This window comes from Carassius gibelio, chromosome B20, assembly GCF_023724105.1.
Source record: "Carassius gibelio isolate Cgi1373 ecotype wild population from Czech Republic chromosome B20, carGib1.2-hapl.c, whole genome shotgun sequence".
Lineage (NCBI taxonomy): Eukaryota > Metazoa > Chordata > Actinopteri > Cypriniformes > Cyprinidae > Carassius > Carassius gibelio.
The window spans coordinates 7,255,469-7,279,581 of NC_068415.1; the positions used below are offsets into that span (position 1 = coordinate 7,255,469).

At 36.2% G+C, this 24,113-nt stretch overlaps 1 protein-coding gene across 3 annotated transcripts in view; it reads left to right on the forward strand.

Moving 5' to 3' along the window:
- The first annotated feature begins 2,426 nt into the window (after window positions 1–2,426).
- itpkb (inositol-trisphosphate 3-kinase B) overlaps window positions 2,427–24,113 on the forward strand; it is a 33,396-nt gene continuing 11,709 nt past the window's right edge. The window contains exons 1-2 of one of the 3 annotated variants that reach the window (XM_052586216.1): window positions 2,427–2,719; window positions 4,752–6,009. In XM_052586216.1, the coding sequence (XP_052442176.1) occupies window positions 4,939–6,009 (1,071 nt within the window). In that variant the 5' untranslated portion in view covers window positions 2,427–2,719; window positions 4,752–4,938. Of the gene's footprint in view, window positions 2,860–3,592; window positions 3,732–4,751; window positions 6,010–24,113 lie in introns of those variants that run through there. The other 2 variants (XM_052586215.1, XM_052586217.1) reach the window with 2 other exon arrangements.

The window sequence follows — 24,113 nt, forward strand, 5'->3', positions numbered from 1 at the left end:
ATACATTACAAGTATTAAACCGATACCTACTGCAGTTTTGAACACGTTATAATGCTGCAATTCAACGCATGAAATGCATTCAACTTCAAAATAACAGTATACCCAATTTGATTCTTTATTGCCATCTAGTGGTTTAAAATACCCAGCCACATGAGGGAAATCTTCAGTTGGCCTAAAAGCACACAGAGGTGATTGTTATTGCCACAAAATAATTCACAGAAACTAAAAAGCGTGTATCTGAATGTAACAAAACATATACGAATCAATATATTTATACTGCCTCACAGGAAAAAAAGGGGGGTCTCACACATATAATAACTAGCTATAATATAATATAATATAATATAATATAATATAATATAATATAATATAATATAATATAATATAATGTAGTTGCATTTACTGTGGTTTACCACTAGGTGGAGCACATGTAATACATTTTGATTCTGTGATGGTAGTGAGATCAAATATTAGATTAATTTTCATTTGTTTATTTATTTAATTGATGAAGGCCATTGAATCTATAATCATTAACATGCTAAAATTATAAATAAGGCTGTGTTTTTCCCATAGTTCAGTCTACTGTTCCATGTTGCCTATATTGTGGTTGTCTGGCCTGCATGTTAAAAATTTTTTTTAAAAAGGACTTTAAACTTTATGAAACATAAACTTATCAAATATACTGTACAATATGTTGACATACAGTAAGCTACTGTGTAACTTGATACATCAAATATCCTCAAGTAATCTTAACAATCATGTTTTAATGCAGACGATCAGTCTGGGTGTTAACACTTATTTAGTTTAACGCTGGCATAGCAGACTTCTTCCTAACTAATTTGAAATTCATATATATGAACTCTACGATTGCACGGACATGACTTTATAGCCACCACAGTTGATAGGGAAATGTTGGTGGAAATGAATTATGTTCTCATGTTGCCCATATCCTGAAACTTCGAAAGATCTCAGAGACAGCTCTACTTTGAAGAAAGGAATCTTGTTATTGAACATCGTCATGCAGCCCATCTCAGTCATAGAGGATGGAAAATTAATTTTCATACCACCTATCTGCAAGCCTGTCTCATTCAAATCAGAGTGGCCACTGAAGCATTATATTTTCCATCCACTTTACTGGTGAATATGACACACTTTCATGTGCTCGGTGGGGCTGGTCATAAGTGAATCGGAGAGAAAATCAGAGCAATGTAATCATACTGTACATTGGGAGCAGTATTAGGAATTGTTGTGGTAGGTGAACAATATATTAACAGGTCAGTTCCAGTTAAAGAACTGGCTTCATATCATAATTTCTGGCCTCTGACAGAGTCTAGGCCTTTTTTTAAGTTTTTGTTTTATGAGCATACATCAGAGAAGACATTCCCACTGAGCTACTGAGACCCTTCTTCTGCTAAGTTGGTGAGTCATTTAAACTACAAATACTGGTTGTTAAAATAATTTGTGGGTAACACTTAAAAAACAACTTTCATTAATAATATCAGCACATATAACTATATAATGCTTAATAGCGAGAATGCAAATATATTCCGGATTAAGAACGACTAAACATATTCAATAAAGAACCAAATATTGAAAATGTAAGTAGAAGGAGAGCAAGAAATCTTTTGTTGCATCTTTTGTTAAAACATGATGATACTCATATATTTATATATTTTTTTATAATAATAATTAATATTCTAAAGTGGGTATATAAGTTACTTATATAACACTTGTACCAATTTAAAAATATGTTATATTAATAAAAATATATACACAGACAATTTTATTTTAGAAATAAAAATACACGAATATACAAAAATATGAAAACATTAATACATTATAATACAATAATTATATATGTACAATACTTTTATTCGAAATTAATATTTGCATTATGTGTTTCACCTGAATATATATATATATATATATATATATATATATATATATATATATATATATATATATATATATATATATATACATACATATATATATATATATATATATATATATATATATATATATATATATATATATATATATATATATGTATATGTATGTGTATATATATATATATATATATATATATATATATATATATATATATAATTAGCATGTTGACAGTTACATTATATAAATTATGTATTTGTGTATTTTTACGTGTGTGTGCGTGCTTGTGTATATACTATACTATACTATACTATACTATACTATACTATATATACACCTCAAGATAAAAACATACATACAGATTCAGTGAAGTGGGTGCAAACCTTTGTTTTGTCGATTTGTAACATACGTGTAAACAAAACAAGAAACCAAACAAACATCCATACTTTCCGCATTCTAGTAAATAAGGTAATAAATCAAATAGAGCTCTTCTGTTCTGAGACATCAAGCGTTGTTCTTCCCCTTGTGCTCAATGTGCGAAAGAGCTCAGGGAGGCTCTGCCTGTTCCGTTGAATTCAGACTCACTGTCATTTTAACTTCCTTCCTGCCTTTTGTACATTAAACAAACATACGGCTCTGACGCGAGGTGTCGAACAGCTCGTGTGATACACAGCAACACAGTTACATTGATTTAAATGGGCGAAAGAACTCTTGGAATGTAACAGCAGCTGAGCAGTTCAAGTTATTATTCTGCTACGTGTTCCGAATCCACGAATCCGCGCTTCAGCGACAGTTTAAACAACAGCGTCTGCAGCAAGGAGAGAGACTTGTAAGTAAGCATCCGACTCTGGTGTGACATGCTGTAAAAGTTTAGAAACATCTACATGAAGGAGGAGACCTAAAACAAGTCAGAATGAACCACCTGACTTAACGAAGTGTATTGAGAGTATTGCAGAGATCTGTAATAATGTAAGTGTTTTCTATTCGGGGTTTGTTATTAAGGGGTTGTAGAGACATCTTAAGTAGTGATGACAATACAATAGAAAGTGTATGTTTTGGGTACCGCTGTTCAGAAAACTGATTACAATACTATGGGAATATAGAAAAACTGCCCAGGATATACTAAATTTAAAGTGTGAATGTAAATGCATGTTTTCCACCTCTGCAAGAACTGTAATAAGGTTTTATTTAGAGCTTCAGTAGTTATCCATTTATGTTCTTATTTTGTACTTCCATTATTTATTTATGTACTTGTATATTAGTTAACAAGTGATAGGCCTACTCCCAATGGGATATAATTTTTCTTGGAATAAGAATGTGGCAAATGCTTCTATAGAGTTCATAAGAGAGTCGCCACGTGTTTTCCAGCTCATTCAAATTTAATGAATGTCAAAGAGTGGGCAGTTCAGTGAAGGGCTTTCATTGAGACGCTTAGAGCCTCACGAGACATTATTTTGAGTCATTTAGGTCATATTAGCCCTCTGTTGTGTTATGATCATTTTGTGATGATGAACGGCTTTTAGACATCACACTTGTTGTGAAACACAAACAGTGTGGTACACCAGTGACGTGGGATGTCTCAAGATGCATTTGAGTTGTCAGAGCAATAATAGATCATTAAAATCAGGGTGGTGGTTGGCTTAAAAGCGAGGAGGTGCATTCCAGCCTTGGACTCTCCTCCTCAAGTTAAAATGCAGGGCACGATGTGTCTATCCCACATGACTTCGTAGTCAAAGCATGTGACATTTATCTTGACTCTATGAAAGACATCGCTATTTAATCGAACAACCAAAATCATCCTGAAGAGGTGGATGTTTTAATTCACATATGGTTGCTGGAAGGTGAGCGTCTTGACATAGTGTTTAGGAAAATTATATATTTGCAACTAAACAGTTTCTATACACATATATTTTGCTGCTTTCTGTGGGTGTTGACACTTGGTTCATTTGCCTCAACTGCAAAAAATAATTAGTCCCAGTTGGAAAACTTACAGGAAATTGTTCTGGTTCATTATGAAATCATTTGCCTCTGAGTCTTTGAGTTAATCAAATTTCAATGCACCAGTTATACTAAACTTTTTCCCATGTCGTGGCTTCTGCTATAAACGGAGGCAGCTAATGGATACCTCACTGACTGTTTTTCCTTAAAATGCTTTACATCAGCAGGGTTCAGGCCTCACTGTTAGCACAGTAAAAATATTTTTGGTATTAGAGAATTAATGTGCACCATGTGATATAAGGGTTATGGTATTTGGAATATTTGTAAAATTTGTTTTGCATGAAGTTGTATTGTATTACACACCCTCAGTGATACTCTTTTCCAGGCGAAGACATAAAAGGTAATGCTATGTTGAAAGGTTATATTTGATCTGCTCTGTCTATGTTTCTGCAAATCTAAAAAAATTATTTTGTCTGACGCACTTAAAACTGTGGGTTGATGATATGTAGACTCCCCTGAGTGAATAAGCAGTGAGATTTAGTAAAGATTATTCAGACAAATAAATGAGTGAGTATTAGTTAGAAGGACAAGCAAAACTTGGTAAAACAATTGGCAGCGTCTCACTGCAGAAGCCCAACGGACACATCTTGATAGCAATCAAAACCAACGCAATTATAAAAATCTTTGGTGATCAGCAGAAGGCATTTACATGAGTCACATTTATTGTTTGTATTTCAGCAGAAGCGTTTAATGCAAATGAATATGACAACAGTAACCACAATAATCAGCACTTTTGCATTTCTAAAATGTCCTCACATTTTTATTTATTCAATCTTGCTTGTTATAATAGGCGTCACACTCAGTGTTTTGCACAACAGTACGCAAACTGACTATTTAAACCATTTCTCTGTGCTTTGTTTCAGCACTCCGCTAAAGCATGGACAAGTAGTGGATATAATATGTGAATAAGGAAAGGAGTCTGGGATTGTATTTTATTCTACGTGTCAACTTTCCTTGGTTCCTCCTAACAATGGTTGGCTCCAAAGGCCAGTGGACTTTGGATGAGTAGACCTAAATGGGAGCAAAAACGGACAGAGTCAGCCTGCCACTATGGCAGCTTATGCTCTGAACAGCCTGATAATGATGAACCCCAACAACCTGACCAATAAGAGCAGCCCTCGGACAGGAAGGCCTGTGCTCCCAGTGCCCAGTCGTTCTACATTTAGCCCCGTGCTGGGGGGCAGCGGAGGTCCCTATAGCCCTGGCAGCCTGAGCCCTGGGTCACCGGGAAAATCTTTCGTCTTCCCAACAAGTACCAGTTCCAGCAGCCAAAGGTCACGTTCACCATGTCGACGGCCGGAATCGCTGGGCGTGCATGTGGGAAGTCGTGTGCGAAGACTGAGCGGGTCTGGCCTGGAGGAAGAACAGGAGAATGAAGAACGCCGTGCCGCTCAGCAACTCGAGCGCCACAAGGAACTGCAGAACGTGGAGGTGAACAAGAAGGTGGACCTGTTTGAAGCCCAAATATCGGCTCAGGCTCACAGCCGAGAGGCTAAACGAAGCCCACGGATTTCCAGAAAAACGCCCCTGAATTTTGTCCCTGTCCAACTTGCCAATCTCTCCTTAAACCCAGAGGAAACCCTTGTGAGGCTGAACAAGGATCACTCAACGGGGATCCCCAAAGAACTGCAAAATGGAAAGCGCTTCTCTGGCATGGAGGAGGGGTTGCAGATCAGCGGTGACAAGAAGAACGGGGCTGACCCAAATACGGAAGAGGGCGGCCCACTTGAGAGCACATCAGCACAAACTAAGAGCGAAGCTGACAGCTCTACCGACAATCACTCCAGGACTTCACCGGAGTCCAACAAGTGCTCAGCATCTTGGACTGAGACATGTTTAACAAAGGAGGGAGCTGAGCCAAAAGAAACCCAGGCAGAGCCCGACGGGGTCAGTATAGAGGTAGGCTCCATCCCCGCTGTCATTATTACGGACCACGGCATGGATTTCAGTGTGGAGGGCAAGGAGCCCCAGGTTAGTCCTCAACCTTACAGAGCCCTGAGGAAGCTCTCCTCTTCTTCTGCCTCTTCAACGGGATTCTCCTCTTCCTGGGAGGAATCAGAAGATGACATTTCCAGCGACACAGAGCGGTCCCCAGCGTTCCTGCAAACACAACAGAAAGCGGTAAGACCACCTGTTATACGCTGTTCTCTTTTATACTTAATTTGTTGGCTTTCGTAGACAGAATAGTGGATAATTTGTGGAAAAATACAGTGTCAGACAAGAATGTGCAAATATTGGATCTTTAAAGGTATAACAGCTTGTCATTGGGACACTACCCTTTTTGTGTCTTTTTTTTATCTAAAAAGTGCATCTTAGCACCTTAGAGTAGTACTTTGTTTCCCTAAAAGTTATACTATGCTCCTTTAAGGGGGAAGGAAGGTAAACGTTGTCTTTTTAAGGGTACTTTCCCAGTGACAAGGTATTGTCCCCTTAATGGTCCAATTTTTGCTATTTTTTCCCGGAGCGTACAGGAATCCAGACAGGACTGGGACTAGAACAAGATTCCATATGATCACATGTCTGTTGCAACGCACTACTTCTGTGCCAAAGCTCCGACAACCTGTCTTTCTTTTGATCCAGTTACTCTGATTCTGTAAGACACAGTGGTTTGATGGGTTTCCAGTTTGGGGGAGCAAATGTAGCTTATATTTATGAATTGAATGGACATAGTAATCAAATGTGACTCGCATTGCAGACAAGGTATACGTTTTATCAGTTCATCCATTTCATGGGAATCGAACCCATGACCTTGGTGTTGGTAGTGCAATGCTATATTGTTAAGCTGCAGGAATGCTTACAAAATGCAATGAGGCTGCTATCAAACACTAATGCTTTTTAGATGTCTACAGTTTCTGTGCATTGCAGAGATGCTTAGAAGTGATAGCTTGTACACGTACCGGCCAGTCCCACAAGTTGTGTAGTCTCGACTTCCTCCATTGCTTTCACACTGTCCTTGCGCTTTCCTGCTCGGGGCTCGTCTCTATTCACCCTGAGTAACTGTTGACATTCTCACATACAAAGGTACTTCTGTGTCTTGTTGTCAGATGGACTTTTTTTCTCTGACTTTATTTGGCCGCCCTTTAAACAAAGTACAAAAGCAGAGTGAGGAACAAACAGCAGTGTATGAAGTTAGTAACAGCAACTGATTCATAGGTCCATACTCTGAATTTTATTATAATAAACTCTAATAAACTCTTAACTTGTATGTTGTGTTTTTAATAGCTTTTCAAACAAAAACGTTCATTATTAGTGAAGTAAATGAAACACGGAGACCTGCTCAATAGCATTAGCAGCTATAAAGAATTCATCTTATACCCCATCATATCCTGCACAAGTGACACGTGACAAACTTTCTAGGGGGTTACGCTTGTCTCTGTGACATGTTTCCCCTTGTGAGATTGTGTGGGCCTGCCTATTTAGGCATGTCGCACTTGCAGATGCATCAAGAGACCCTGTGGCTAGTGTGCTGTTACAGAGAAGCTCATTGTTTAGACATGGAAGTCACGCAGTTCTCCAGCCTCACACTAAGTTGTGGAATAATGTGCCTCTGCTTGCCACACAGGCTCTAGGCCGCAGGTCCCTAAATGTGACGTCTGTTCTTTATAAACACAGTGGAGGAGAGCAAACATCCTATTGTACCATCTGGAGGAATGATAGCACTCATAAAAGATTGTTTAACTATTCACAGTGATCACAAGAGCAAGATTACTTGATATCCTTGAACTTCTGCGATGGAATCTTTGGTGTTCATGTGCAATGGCTTTGGTTTTAGAGGGCAGACACACTATCAGAGCTGCATGTGGTTGGGATTCAGGGAACAGTCAATTAAAGTGAGCTTTCTAATCCTCACTTTACTGATCTGAAAAGTGTTTTCTAGTTAATGATCTTTAATTAGGTACATGATAAGTGAATTTCAGAAGTCTGCTAATTGACTAGTCTTAAAACGGAGAAGTCAATTTGTCAGCATGGTGTCAGCGTTGCTGCTAAAAGTATTTTTGTTTTGTTTTTTAGTTTAGTTTGATTTGACATTTAGCGGCATGGTGGGAACAGACTTGGGATTCACGTTGCAGAGATATATATGCTATATGTCGAAGTGCCTGCCAACAGTTTTACATTGTTTTTTTTTTTTTTAAACAAGTCTTGAGAATCTTGCATGATTCTATTCTGTTTTGCTTTGTTTAGCTGTTCGTATGTGAGATGTGTCTGATGCATGACAGTTTGAAACCAGAATAAAAAGGATAATAATACATGTGGGTATTCTTACAAAGATTAGTCTACAATGCCGTGACAGAGTGGTCCGTCGGTCTAAGGTTGGTCGGTCTAAGGTTGTATTCTAGTACTGTTTACTCTCTGTACTTTCCTGTTGCTTTTAATTTGTCCTGTGAAATAAAGGCAAATATAAAAAGTCGAACATCCCTAGCTTATATAAACATACAGGCCTGATAAAAATGCTCATTTTAGAAGAATATTTTAGACGGCACTTGCAAGGCTTTTGCAACTGAACTATCTACCTGTCTATCTATAAAAACATATAAATAAAAGTTCACAAGAAAATATCAGTCTCTGCAGACTTTGCTCTCTTTTCTTAAACTAGCCTTCATGCTTAAAAATAAAAGTTCCAAAAGGGTGTTTTTGCACTGATGCCATGGAAGAACCATTTTTGGTACTGAAAAGAGCCTTTCAGTTAACAGTTCCTAAAAGAACCATTTTGGAAAACATTTTACAAATCTAAAGAACCTTTTTTGACTATAAAGAACCTTTTCTGCATTTGAAAGGTTCCATGGAAGTTCAAGGTTCTTCAAAGAACCATTGATTCCAATAAAGAACCTTTATTGTAGGAAAGCCCTTTGGCTCACATTGTGCTCTTATACTGCTGAAATATTCTGTGGTCATTTTTTTTCTTCCCTCTGTTGTTTCCAGGCTCTGAGGGATCACAAGACTATCACAAGGAAGTTTTTCAAAGGGTTATCACTAAAAATGACTAAAAACAGATGCTTTCGATGATCTCATTCTTTCTTCCAAAACAGGTTTATTGCGCATTTCATGGTTCTGCTTAGCCTCTCACCACTCACAGTAACACGGTCAGGGGTGAAATCCATGTGCAATAAACATATCTGTGCTCATTTTACTCTACAAACACTTGCAGCATGGTTTCTGTTTAGTGGGCTGCACCGGCTCTTCGGAAAATTGAATGGTGATAAAAAACCACAAACTTGTTATCAGTGCTTTCGGTCAAACAAGTGACCCAGAAAAGTTTCCAGTGGGCTTGCCTTTTAAGCGCTAATGGCGGTGTGTTGTGGTTTAATACTGCTAATTATGTCCCATGTGCTCAGCAGAGGGGATCCCTCAAGCACGGTTCCTTTGACAGCTATTGTACATTTCTCTTAACAGAGACTGCAAACTCAAGTCATTTTTTGGATCTCCAAATGTTTTCGAATAGCACAGAAAGTGAAACTATGCCACAGAGGAGTTTCTCAAGATGAAACTTTCCGTGCACTTCCTCCTTACGAACAGGTTTAAAGGTGTGTCGCCAGGATGTGTCTGGGGAATGCACCTGGACTGGTTGTAAAGTTTGTAAAAATGCACCATTTGCTCTGCTTTGCAAAGTATTAAAAATAATTATTGTTGTGTATCTTTAAATATGCTCTTCAGGTTGCTTTGACTCACACTTGCAATGCATTGTTGTTGTTTATGCGGCAAGTTCTATTAATAAGGAAGATCAGCTACGCAAGATAACAGTGTCCCGGTGTAAGTCAGAGGAGTGGTTCACTTTTCTGCATGCTCAGTAACTCCCCTGATCTGGTGTCTCCTTTTCCTGTGTCAATCAGACGAGGGAAGAACCCTTGTGTGTGTGTTTGTCTGTCTCTGCACAGAGGCTTGTGGTTACTTGCTCTAGCAAACCCAACAGCAAGTGTAGCCTAACCAAACCTGCTGTGAGCAAAGCTGTGAGCATTTATATTGCAAGTCTTTGCCACTTTTTGTTAACCTACCACAGTTCCGAGCTGCATTGTATTGCATGATTTAAAAAAGTTGTGTTACATGCAGCTGTTCTCATTTGGTGTGTCGCAGGTCTGTTCTAATAGGAACAGAAGGTGAAAAAAAAACAATGTTAAATGCAAATAATTTACCATAATAATGTAGTGAGGTACAGTTAGGACAGCAAAATAAATTGGATTAAATAACTTCTAAAATGAAAAAGAAAATAAAACATCAAACATCAAACCATGCAATATAATATGTAAAACTAAATAAATAATAAATAAATAAATAAATAAAATTCAACTAACCAAATAACGATGTATAATTGCAAAAATAAATAGGTAAAAACAAATTCTGAAGGGGAAAAATACAGCAAACAATATAATATATATAAAAATATATTAAAAATAAAAGTTATTTATAAATAATATAATAAATATATATTTTTTAATAATAAATTGAAACTAACTGTATAATTATGTATAATTAGTAAACCAAAAAAAATTGAATTAATCAACTTCTAAAAGGCAAAAGAAAATACATCCATGCATTATAATATGTATATTTAAAATATTAAACAGAATAATAATAGTGTAAATAATAGTTAATGATACATTCATTTATTGTTTGAGTGTTTGAGTGTCTGAGCAACTGTACCACTATGTGTCCAGTGTAAAATCTGGGTCTTATATCAAAACTGGTTGAAATCCACAGCTTTATTGTAAAAATAAGTGTCATTTTTAGAGATTATTTATGTATTTGCACTACATGTCTCCGGTTTCTTAAGCTTAAAAACAATGCTATATTTGTTCTGCTTATGTAGGACTTTTGATTTTGACTGTATTAGGTCAATACTGAAATGCAGTTATGCTACATTAAAATGATTAGCAGTTTAATAAGTTCTGCCATATTAATGGTTGTTTTAACTGTAATATAAGCCCACAGGTTTTAAAGTTTAAAGTTTATGTGAAAATTTGAATAAGGTATGATGAAACATGTCTAGGCCTGTGGATCACTGTTGGCTGCAGGCTACAGCATGTGGGCGGACAGCTTTCTAGAGATAGTGTGTGCAGCACACATGTTCATGTCGAAAAAAGTTTTGCAAACTGAATGAACTCACTCACAGGCTGTTTATTGTCAGTCTTAAAGCAATATCATGGACAGCACAAAATTATTTAATCATACCAAATAAGTCAACACTTTAGAGATCATAAATTGATTGGATAGTAAAAAGTGAGTGTTATAAACTAAAAGGGAGCCAGTAAAAATTTTCATAGGCAGTAAATGGGTGCCATCAGAACGAGAGTCTAAACAGCTCCAAACATCACAATAATCCACAAGTAATCCACACAGCTCCAGTACATACATTAATGTCTTGTGAAATAAAATAAAAAAAAACTATTCAAACAGTTGCTTCCAAAGAAAGAGTTCTCTATCCATAAAGTTGCTTTCTCCAATGAAAAAGTCATCTGAATCAGGAGAGAAATATGGGACAACAGGGGAAGGACTTTTTTCCTCTGGAGGAAGTGTTATTATGGAAAATGGACAATTATTTGGGCCAAAACCAACCGTTTAAAAAAGGTTTAAAGTTTAAATGTCTTAATGATAGATTTGTTTCTTACAAACACGTAGCTATTCAATTTAAAATACATCAATTGATGAACTGGAGTTGTGTGGATTACTTTTGGATTATTGTGATGTTTTTATGAGCTCTCATTCTGATGGCACCCATTCACTGCAAAGGAAACAGGATTGTTTCATAGTATAGTTGTAATCTACTTTAAATATACTAGTGGCACCAAATAGAACTGCAATAATAACAAAAGTTAGTTTAAAATAGGTTTAGCAAATACTTTCACCCCGCCCCATCTCCCATTAGTTTAGCTAACAGGTAGGTCTAGTCCAGTCCCAAACTTGCACCACTGGTTGAGGCAGAAGACACAGAAAGTTTTATTAGAGTACAACAAGTCTAAATGTACTAAAAGTATGTGCTTTTCAAATGAAGTCTAAATGTTCAGCAACCAGATATAGACTGACAAAACAAGAACTGTGTATTTGTTCAGTCTTAGCGTGGCTTTGCTCTGAACTCTTACACTCCTGCAGCGGCGTGCGAGCCAACCCAGCACAAACAGTTTTTGTGTGAGGTTGATTCTATCACCCCAACTGTGAGCATACAAGTGCTGTAGCATGATACACTGGAGGATCTGAAGGCTACGAGCAATGGAAAATGTAACACCCCTGTGGTTGACGGTTGCCTGGCGACCAGCTGACGTCAAGGCATGCCTGGTTCAAACAGCTGGGGTTCTTTGCTGCAGCAGTGCTGCTGGAGGGAGCCGTTTCATATGCAACAGACAGGAAGTGCACCGGCCCTTTTTTGTTGTTGCGCTGGCCACTTTTTTAACAACAGACTTCACTTGTAAGCATCGTAGAACACTTTGTAAAGGGGAAACCACCCTACTACTACTCATGTGTGGTTGTTTACACTTAAAATGGGAGGAAAGAGCGCTAGTTTTTATAATTGTAGTTAAATGTTTATTATGGTTTTCCTTTTACCACTACTAATTTAGCAAAAAGAAGAGCCACATAATGACATGAGCCGTTCTTAGCACAGCTGGCTGTGATAAGGAATGCAATTGTGACTGTCTTTCTGAGAAACAGATGAGTGTAATGGTTTGCTCCTGGAAATGAGCAGTGAGCTACTTCTTTGATGCCCCCTGCACTTCTCTACACTCTCTTGAAGTGGTGACTTTGATGCACAGTCGTAACCCACGGCCTGCAACTAAAAGCTGCATGCCTATCCTTATTACACGGCTTGCTGGAATACATGATTCCGATTGGTCAGTCATGGCATTGTGCACTGCTAAACTGTCTAAATGCCCATTGATTCAGGGAACTGATTTGATGTTGTTTTACTCCTTTTTTTTAAGTAGCTTTGAATCAAGTCAATATTTCATGCAGTTGTATAATTCACAAAATAATGTACAGTCAGTAGGTATTTGCTCTGATTCAAAAACACGTGAGCTGCCTAAAACAGCACAAAACTTAATTACGCTAAAATATCTTGTTCTAAGATATCTATATTTTAAGGCAATGTTGCATACATAACTTTCAGTGTCCATAAAATTATATATAGACATTTAGCTCTAGTATAATGAAGTCAGGCTAAATTAAAGTTTGTAAAAAATAAAATAAAAATAAATAATAATAATAACTAACTACCTAAATAAATAAACCATTATGCATTTAACTGCATATGTACAATTATAATTACATTTATTATTATAATTTGTAATTATGTAATTATAATGTGATATTATTAAAGTTAAAATGTTCAATTAACCTAATCAAACTGCGAAATGAAATTAGTATACACATAGAAAAAGTAAAATGTAAATGTATAAAATGCTATTACGTGAAGGCACCTTGTTTCAGCCATATTTTAAGGTATTGCATGCATTAGTGAAGGCAACAAGCTTCCTGAAAAATAAATTCAAGTCATTGATTGCTGACAAATGTTTATTATACATGAACATATTTAATTTTATAAAAATTATACAAATAATGATGTATTATATAAAAAGTAAACATATTTGTATAATAAAATATAGAGTTTATATTATATTAAAACAGCATATTATATTATATTATTTATGACATACTACTTTTTGTAAGCTGCTTTGACACAATCTGTATTGTATGAAGCACTAAATAAAGGAATCAAAATTTTAAATTTAAATTATTATTATTTTTTTATATGTGTGCTTTTATGCTTTTGAAAAATCATAGCATTAGCTTAGCAACATTCTAACATGTCAAGAATCTTGTGCTGATGTCTGTGCAGTTGCTGCATTTGTAGATTGTTTCCAGTCAGTAAGTTAAGTTTCTGTGATAATTATGATGCTGTTTATGTTAGCAGCAGTAGACAGCTCACTGTGTTCTGAAGCAGAGCTTTTATGTTGTGTACATTATCCCTTACACAGAGCAGACCCACCCCTTCACAACTCCAATATACGTCATCTTCAAACAAGGAAATATGTGAAGAGGGTGTATTTTATTTCAAATCCCATAAGAAGCAAGTGATACAGCTTTCTGCTTAGCATCTTACATCAGCTTTACTCCTTTGTGTACATAAGGGTGTAGTAAAACGGCAGTTTAATGGGAGGACTTGCTTCTGTGAAAGAGCTCCCGTCATTGCTGGGAAAAGACCGGTTTCAGGACAAGCAGGAACAGCTATGACATGCTTTGAAAGGGAAGGAGTGTCAAGAAACGTGACAGTCTAGTTCTCAACTGTCAAAATGGGGAATTTCATGTTAAAAATATTCTTTCTGACTAGTGTTGAGCTGTATATCTTCCAACTGTAAAGAGTTTAGATGTTCCCAATTTCTTGACACTTTAGTTCCTGCCTATTTTTTAAATATATATATATTTTCAGAACAGACATGGTCTGATGCCATTTAGACATGTACCTGACGTGCCAATGGAAACCTGTACCTCAGGATTTTCAAGATACAGATGCTGAAATGTTTTACCTTTTCCCGTAAGAAAGTACTATGCTTTAGCATATCAGCCAGTAAAAATAAGAACTACACAAGAAATACACAAATTACAAACACAGATAAATACAACAGAATGTGCTAAAAATAAAATAAGGTTGGTGGTATTCAAATACAGAAATGTAATAAATAGGGAAAATAACACTGCATAGTGTTCACTGTATAAATTAAATATAAATTTTTATCACAGCTGCTTTGTTGTTTGATGATCATTAAAGGGGTCATATGACATTGCTAAAAATAACAATGTGTTTATGCGGTTTAAGGTAAAAAAAAAAAAAAAAAAAAAAACATTATTTTTTCACATAATGTAAATTTTTGTTGCTCCTCATTGCCCCGCATTTCTGAAACGCGTAAATTTTTACAAAGCTTATTGTTCTGAAAAGCGAGGTGTACGCTAATTGGCCAACTATCCAGTGTGTTGTGATTGGCTGAATACCTCAGTTTACCTCAAGGAAATGTGATGCCCCTCACCAGACTGTGATGGCGTATCTCGGCACGAGGAGACAAAACCAATAAAACCCATTACAAACCAGCCATTTGTTGCATCCAGTGGGAACATAATCACTGATTATAGTGACTTATACTGTCCTTTTGTGTGCTGCGTTGTGTATCGTGCAGTTTAAACATACAACAATGTCTGCATTTGTAATTGGAGAAATTACAAACAACAAGCACTACTCTACGTTGCTTAAAACAAATAGTAATTGTGATTATTAATTACGATTATCACAATTTACACGTAATGATGTTTATACCATTGTTTTATGCAACTGCATGCCATATTTTTATATAAAACAAAATAAGCTGAAAAGACTCAAAGAGAAAATCGTTTATTGCTTTTCTATATCATTAAGCCTCAAATTTCAACTATACATTGAATTGGCATACAGAATACCAAGTGAATGATTAATTGGTGCTTTGAATGATTACGTAATTCTGGCATCCATAATTGTAAATGCGATTAGAAAATCTATTAATTGTGCAGCCCTACTAATAAGCCAGCATCTTTTTTTTAGCTCAGTTATTTCAGTGTTTTGATCCTGTTTCTGTGTATTATATTAGAATAAATATTTAATATTAGACTTAAACTTTGACTATAGCCTAGACATGTTGCATATTAATTGTAGCCAACCATTTATGAACCTCAAAGCATATGTTTGTGTATTTTGTGTTACTCCATAACGATATTATAATTTGAGGGCATTTGTAGTGTAGGTATAGGGCCCAAACATAACCTCAAGCCCAGGGGCCCCATCCCGTACAGTCCTGCACTGCATATGATGGTTTATCACGGTTTGAACAGGATCAAAATCTCACTTGCGCAAATGCTTTATATCCTATAATAGATTATATCTAAAATCTGCAGTATGGGAATACTTTGGGGGTAAAAAAAAACAAATACGGGGTTGTCACGTAAAACGTGCAATGTGATCAATGAATAAATCGAAAGCAGATATGATAGGTGTCTGTGAAGCGCGAAGAGACTGCTATATAAATAAACTGCTTGTTTCTTTATGTTTCTGAGTGGCGCCATTTCATCTAATACATACTGAAGTAGGGGTGACCCCGAATAGTCGACGATTCGATGCTTTGATTCGAGGAGCCTGATTCGACTTCCAATCTCACAGTCGAATATTCGCGGGCTGTTATTTATTATGCCATTTTGACTATATGGGGGAGTTCAAATGTCTGATTTCACACAGAACTTGCGGTTTTCTTTCAATAATTTAATATGCAGCCTATTTTGATAAAGCCGTGAATCTGACAATAAGAAGCTTCAAATTAATATTTTAAAGTGCGTGATTAAATCCAACCACCCCTATAGATTTATGTTTCACTTTCCATAATCCGTGGATGACAGAGGAGCATCTTGGAGGCAGGGATTTAAAACTTTATCAAGACTCAAACTGAAAATGCGTTTGGTTCAGTCCAGAGCTGCATTGTAGTACTATGGTGATATCTCTTCAGCACACAGCGCAAGCAGGTCAAACTACAATGCAGAATACTAATAACTATGACTGGACTTTCACATCCATACCATTATAATCAGAAGACCATTATAATAAAACACTGTGAATCTTTAGACTTTAGCTGCTGTGTTTCTACACATTGTTTCGTGAAGAACGCATCCACAAAATGAGTTCATTCTGAGCCGCGCAGATATGTTCATGTGCATTCAGGCTCTCTTTACAGATAGCTTATAAGTCTTTATATTAATGTAATGCTGTATAAATAACAAATCATTAAATTATGAGTTTAATCCCATTGATTAAAAACTTGCTATCAAATGCGTCACTCTACTGGTCATCTTCAGCGCGGCTCAAAATGGAAATGCAGAACATTAATTACTTCAGTCATATAGGCTTTATAATGAGAGCAGAGCACTATTGTAAACATTGTGAATTGTAAGGGCTATTGTTAACTATCTTTTAATCAAAACATAAAAACATTATTTACCCATTTTGTATCTGCGAGGCATTTGTTACACATTTCCCTGTGTGTTAACATCAGTAATTATGGCTGTCGAATGTCTGACTTGATTTAATGTATTTTGCCCCGCCCCCAAACGTATGATTCGAATATCAGTCGAATATCAGCAAGATTCAAATATTCCGATTCGACTATGAAAATCGTTAGTCGGGAACACCCCTATACAGAAGTACGCATGACACTAATTTTTAGCGCCTACACAAACATGGACATCAACAGAGCTGCTCTGAGAGAAAACTTAAATAAACATTTCCTAGTTCTATTTGAGAAAAAACATGATCAAAAACACTCTGAAACTCAAAAGGTCCGCTACAACCCTTCAAAATAAAAGTTTGATTTAACCCATTAATTATGACAAATATATTAGTAATGTATAATGTACTTCAAAGTTATAATAACAACAATAATAATATTCTTTATAATAATTAATTTAAATATTATTTTTAAGGAATATCATGTTTGTCCATGTTTTAACCTCTGTTGTGCAGAAATTTGCCAAAAATAAAAGTTGTAACATTTTAATTTGATAACATTTAGCCTTGTTTTTTAAATTTAAAATATAATTTTTTTCTTTCAGAAGGGAGACTTCAATACATCATTAAAATGTTTTCAAGTCTGTTGTTATAAAGGATTTGTTCACTCAAATAACTTGTTCTTTTTCTTCTAAGAGTGATTGTAACTGATAAGAATTATTGTTTAATATATACCATGATTGATACCATGAAACCGTGAGACGATTGTCATACAGTGAAAATCTCATACCGTTCCAAGCACTTTTAGAGTTTTATCTCCCTATCTGATGTAAGCGTAAGTATTGGAACAGTTGCCTTACAGGTCTTTCTGTGTGATGACACACACAGAGGCCGACTCTGAAAGAAAAGTAAGCAATTTGGATGCTAAAAGAAAAGAGGAAGTCAATTAGAACTATAGCAAGAACAAAGGGCATGCAGAAATCAAGAGTTTGGAAACTACCGGCGACATCAGCAACCAACGACGACCTGATCAGCTGAAAAAAACATCAGTAGCTGATGACAGACAAATCATAAAAGCTGTAAAAAAAATAACCTAAAATATATGTCTGTATGGTGTCTTGGCATGGGCATGCATGGCTGTCTCTAGAACAGGACCTCTTCATTTTAATGATGACTTAATGTATGATGGCAGTAGCAGAATGAATTTGGAAGGGTACAAAAAAACATCTTGTTTACCTATATTCAAGAAAATGCCACCAAACTCATTAGAAAGCACTTCATATTGGATCAGGACAATGACCCAAAACACCCTGCAAGTTCAGCCAGGGACTTTATCAGGGCAAAGAAATGGAAAGTCTTATTTAAATCCGATTGAACATTCATTTCACCAGCTGAAGAGGAGACTAAAGACAAGCAAAACAAACTAACAAGCAACAGTTGGAATAGGCTACATTAAAGGCTGGGTAAAAGCATTTCAAAGCATAAGACCAAGAGTCTGGTGATGTCTATGGGTTGCAGACTCACTGCTCTGATTGCATGCAAGGGATCTGCAACTAAATATTAGCTTTTAATCTTTTACATCTGCCTTAAATTCAACTGTTCCAATACTTATGCTCACATCAAATAGTGGGATGAACTCTAAAAGTGCTGTCCTTTTTATTTGGTAAAACATGTATATGCAATTGGTTGTAATTTATTGGATTTTTATTGTGTATGTATCGTAAGCATTGCAAAAAGCAAAAGTTTCTCAGAAAAAAAAAAAATATATACACAACATATATAAAATGTGAGATGAACATGATTTCCTTTGAACAATTACTTTTTCATTTAAGCCTCATTATTATGTAACTGAAACTAAAAGGGAATTTTATTCTTGATCCGTTTTACAATACAGACCAAAGGTTACCGCTTTGCATCTTCAATAATTCAACAATACTTTCTCTTATTTTGATCTTTCCTTAGTGAAAACGTGTCAGCGCTTGTGGTAAGGGTGGCTGCACTGACTGCGGGTGCATTCTGGTTCTTGAGGGGCTAATGGTGGCTTTTTAGCCTTCAAAAAAATAACACCCCGTCTTCAGCCATGTTGCTGAGTATTGCTTGCAGATGTGGAAAATACTGTCTCAGAGCCTTTTGCACTTTCCTGTCTCCTTTCAAGGGGTTAAAAGCCACTTCCTCCCTCAGTGCTCAGTGGAAACTTTAACAACACCCGTGAGGTCAAGGAGACGCTGTAAAGAGCGGCATCCCTTTCCTTGTGCTCGATATAGCTCACACTGCCCTTATCAGAACAATGGCACGACCCAGCCTCGCAGAGTGCTCCCCTCTTGATACGGCGCTGCTGCTTCCGCTCCCCAATTTAACAAAACCCTGAGCTATTGATAGTGACTTTATACAATAGCAAAGAGAGAGGAGTCTGAGAAGGGAAGGGAGGCTAAATGAGTAATGGAGAGCTGCGGTTGCATTTACGTCCTTTACGGGATAGTTTATTTTTCTGGCATTCCAAAGGGATGGCACGTCAAAGCCAAGACTGTCAACGTCTTATTATTAGACCATTTAGTGTGAATTACACAGGATTCTCCTGTCTGCTGAGGCTTTGCTTTGATTGTTATTGCGGGCTGATGTTTACAGAGTAACAGTCTGTGGTCTTCAGCAAAATAAGCACCACTTGATCATCTTAATCTTCTGGCGCTGCATGCAAACATCTTCTAGAACTCATAGGTGTCTGGTGTTTCCCATAGTGCATTGCTTTTGGAAACTTTTGTGGTTTTAAAATGATGTTGCACTTATCCTAAGAGGGGAGGTCGCTCACCTTTAGTTCTCCTTTTGACCTTGTTGTGCATACTATTAAAGATGTCAGTTTGCAACATAACAACTTTTTTGTTTTGTTTTGTTTTGTTTTAAATATTCAGGGTTTTAATTTGCATGCTTATGACTAAATGATCAAACCCAATCCAGGAAATGAACTGCAATACATTCTTAATACAATTTAAAAATAGAGGTGTATTTGCAAAACAGAGTTGCATTTTACTTGTGGAAATAGGAAAATTATTATATATTGAAAACACAGTGTTAGGCAAAAGCAGTTAGTTCACTTAAATACTTTCCATTTTAGAAACGTGGTGTTATGAGTAGACTTGAATTTTTTTATTTCTCTCATAGTGTAATTATTTTTTACATCGGTTTGTTACATTCTGGATTTGATTTGAACGTTCTTTGGGGAACAACAACAGCAGTTCACCCAAAATTATTTTGTCCTCATTTACTCATCCTCATGTCATCCCCAAATTATATGACGTTCTTTCTTTGGAATGGATAAGGAAATTTGTAGAATGTAGTTGGTTGCACTTACATGTAAATGTAAATGTTTTCTATGCAAATACAAAGAATGGGGAGTTTCTATGGTTCCAAAAGCCTGCGAAAGCACCATAAATGAATTGTAAAAACAGTGAATATTGTTCCAAATATTCTAAAGCTATGTGATAATACAATATGATAGCTTTGTGTGACAATTAAATCTTTATTCACTGAAAATCGGTCCATCTGGACTCATGAAAATTAATGTGAGTAGTAGTAAACAAATAAATGAAACACGTCATAAGATATTTTCAGTGTGCTTGCCGTGCTTCTGCATCCTTTTTATGCTTAAAAGTTCCGTTCCTCATATACTCTGATTGCATGGAAAAGGGTGAATTTTTCATTTTTGGGGTGAACTAACCCTTGAAGTATTTCTCCAACCACAAACCAAGTTATGCAAATGTATTTCTGGATGCAAATATGAGACCCTGACATCCAAATCCAAGCTATCCTGCTAGAGAGGCTTGTTTACAAGCAATGATTTCATAATTTGCATCATACTTAGCACAGTTTATGATTTGAGAATACATTTATCGCCCAGCAGTAAAGTGACTGATTGAAATGATTATGAAATGCTTTTGAATCGTTATCTTGAAAGGAACAGTTCACCAAAAAAAATTTAACTTCTGTTAAATTTACTCACCGTTCCAAACCGGGAGACTGTTATTTGTTCTGTGGAACACAAAAAGAGAATTTCGCTTTTTAATTTAAAAAGGAGTGTTTACAGCATTGCTTTTAAAATGATATGAAGGTGAGTAAATGATGACAGAATGTTTGTTGAGATACTAGATTTTATTTTTCATTTTAGTTTGTTTAATTTTGTTTTTGTCTAAAATGATAAATAGATTGCTGGTGACTGGTGTTTCCCATAAAAAGTCTAATACCTGTAGAGAAACTACTTTGAAAATCTTTTTCTGCATCAGTAACAGGAATATTTAATTCATCATCATGTTTCGGGAAAAGGAAGTCAGTCTCTCACAAATCACCTCAGTGATGTCAAAACAAGGTGCTGACCCCATCTCAGTCTGAAAACACTGGTGACACCGTCCTTTAGTTATTTAAACATTTAGATGGCTGACCCTCTTGACTAACAGACCGCAGACCCGTCATAGACACCTACGCATGAAACACATTTAGTCACAGAGACAAAGTGAAACAGCACTTACTGCATCAAGTTTATTTTAATCAAAAACATTAACTTAATAAAAAAGATGGCAGCTTAATTATGTTAGGTCAGGTGCTATTTTTGTAGTGCAGGTGTGACTGAGGGTTTCAGATAGAATCTTTGGACCAAAATCATGCACAGGTGTTATATAAGTATTCGTTTTGCTATTTCAAACTCTCAGAATTCCAGGTGAGTTCGAAGAACTCTGAAAATTTGCATTGTTCGTGGCCCTCGCAGGCATGCCATAGAGTTTTACTGTGGTCTCTGCACATTGAGCTTGGCCTACCAGCATATTTGCATGAGCCAATTGTGCTTTTGAATGCTTTGTATGGAAACAAATTAGAAATTCACATTGCCCTGCACTTACCTTCACTCAAATTCCAGCTTACGTTGTGATTGCACGCAGCACACTAGCGCATATTCTTACCAATTTTTTACCATGTCATCTTTCATCACGCACATCTGGAATTTCATCGCCCCCGTGTTGGTTTTTTTCGCAACGACAATCTTCCTGATGGTCAGAGATATACAGGTAATAGATTCTGGTTTGCTGTGATTTCTCCATAGTTGGACTGTAACATTGTATTCCCGCCCTTTGCGTGTTCAGTTATTAAATATTTTAGCCTAATTTGATTATGCTTTCAGCTGCCAATAAGGGCGAAATTCTCTTAGCTCAGTTTAACACTTTATTAGCATGCTTTCCCCAAGAATCAGAGCAATAAAGAGGCTTATCGGCTAAAAGCCACACGAGATCCAGCTGTTTTTCATGGGAGCAAAGAAGCTGTGAAAGTAAACAACTGTGTCAGAAACATACGATCTAAAGCTGTTGTTTTACACAGTGGGCAATAGTCATTTTGACCTGACCGTGGCTCTCTAAAAAAAAAGTCTACAACTCCCATCTCTTCCTGCGAGTTTTCCACTTGTTTTGTTTTCCCACATCCTGAACATTTCCCTCACTATAGAAACGTCTCTCAGAGCCACTTTGTCTTTCCACTGAACTTTAATTTGTTTATTAATCGGGAGGTGGGATCCTGCGGTCTTCTGATCTTAATGTCTGGTAGACACGGGCTGCCTATCAATCCTAATGTTTTTAAGTTCTTTCTGCAGTGGCCCAACGCACAGCACACTGACAGCATCTGTTTCACATCAAATGCTTGAATATTAACCAGAACCTCTGCATACTGTAGGTATTTAATTCAACCGATCATACTTCTCTGTCACATTAAGTAATCTCAGCAAACCTGCTGCAATAAGTGTGTTTTGTAACTGTAACATTCGTGTTATCTCTATTATTATTATTATTTTAAATGTATCTAAAATAAAAAAGCAAAAATATCTGTTTATGTTGGATGCAGATTTTGTATAATAATAATAATAAGTATTATTATATAATTAATATTATTACTATTACTATAACTTTTACTACTACTGCTACTACAACATGAAAATCATTTATTTAGAAAATTATATTTTGAATGTGCTTTCTAGGTATGAAATTTCAGAATTTAAAATAAAAGGAAGAAAGAAAGAACATAATTGAAAATTATGAATAATAGTAATAGAACGTTTATTCATTTATTTACTAATCAAAGGACTACATTCAAACATGCATGTGAATTCTTGTCACTGTTTGGATTTTTATGAAATGGCTCATAGGAAACCTTCACACTCTCATTGCTACAATCTTATTAACATCAACTCTTTACTTTCTCAAGTAATGGTGGTGACCTCTGGATCACTAAGTTTCCATAATGTGCCTCTAAGGGAGACCCAAGCAAAGGGAGGTTGGGGGACATGGAGGGGACACAGGAAACAGAGCAGCCTTGACAGATACGCCACTGCTTCCAACTGTATCTTAGGGGTGAGAAGAACTGTTTTCCTCCAATGGAGCAGAACAGGGCAACCTTCATGTGACAGATAAAACTCATGCTGCTCTCAGATGATCGTTCATACCTTTTATGGGCCTCTTTCTAGACTAATTTAAATCAGACCTTTTCAGCAGAGACGTCCAGATGTACAGCTTTCAGAAAAAGTTAATCCAAAAATGAAATTCCTGCCATCATTTATTCACCCTCACATCATTCTAAACCTGTATGACTTTTTTATGTAAAACCCCAAAACTCAAATTTAAGTTCCTTTTTTGTTAATGTGTACAAATGAATTTGGACTGGGCTGTCGAGCTCCAAAATGACCTTAAAAGTGGTCCATGTAACACACACTGGCTCTTGAAGCCATAGGATAGCTTTGCATGTGGAACAGACCGAAATGTATTCAATAAAAAATCTTGACATCCACTCTAGTTATTCTTTGCATGTGAGAAGAAGTGACTTCCAGTCTCTGAACAAATCATTCACCTTTCATTTAGTCAAATCTTTTCAACGAATCGTTTGTTTAAAAGTTCAACTCACTGATCTGGTCACAGGAGTTATAGGTTTACTACAGAAAAAGATTTGAAGGGAATAATTAAAAAAACATTTTTATAAAACATTTTATACACAAAGTGATCATATGGCTTCAGAAGACTTAAAATATAATGCACAAGTCATATGGTCTACTTTAAAGGGGTCATATGATGCTTTTTACATTTTTCCTTTGGAGTGTTACAAGCTTGGTGCATAAAGAAGATCTGTAAAGTTGCAAAGACAAAAGTCTCAAATCCAAAGAGATATTCTTTATAAAAGTTAAGACTTGTCCATGCCCTCCTAAAATGGC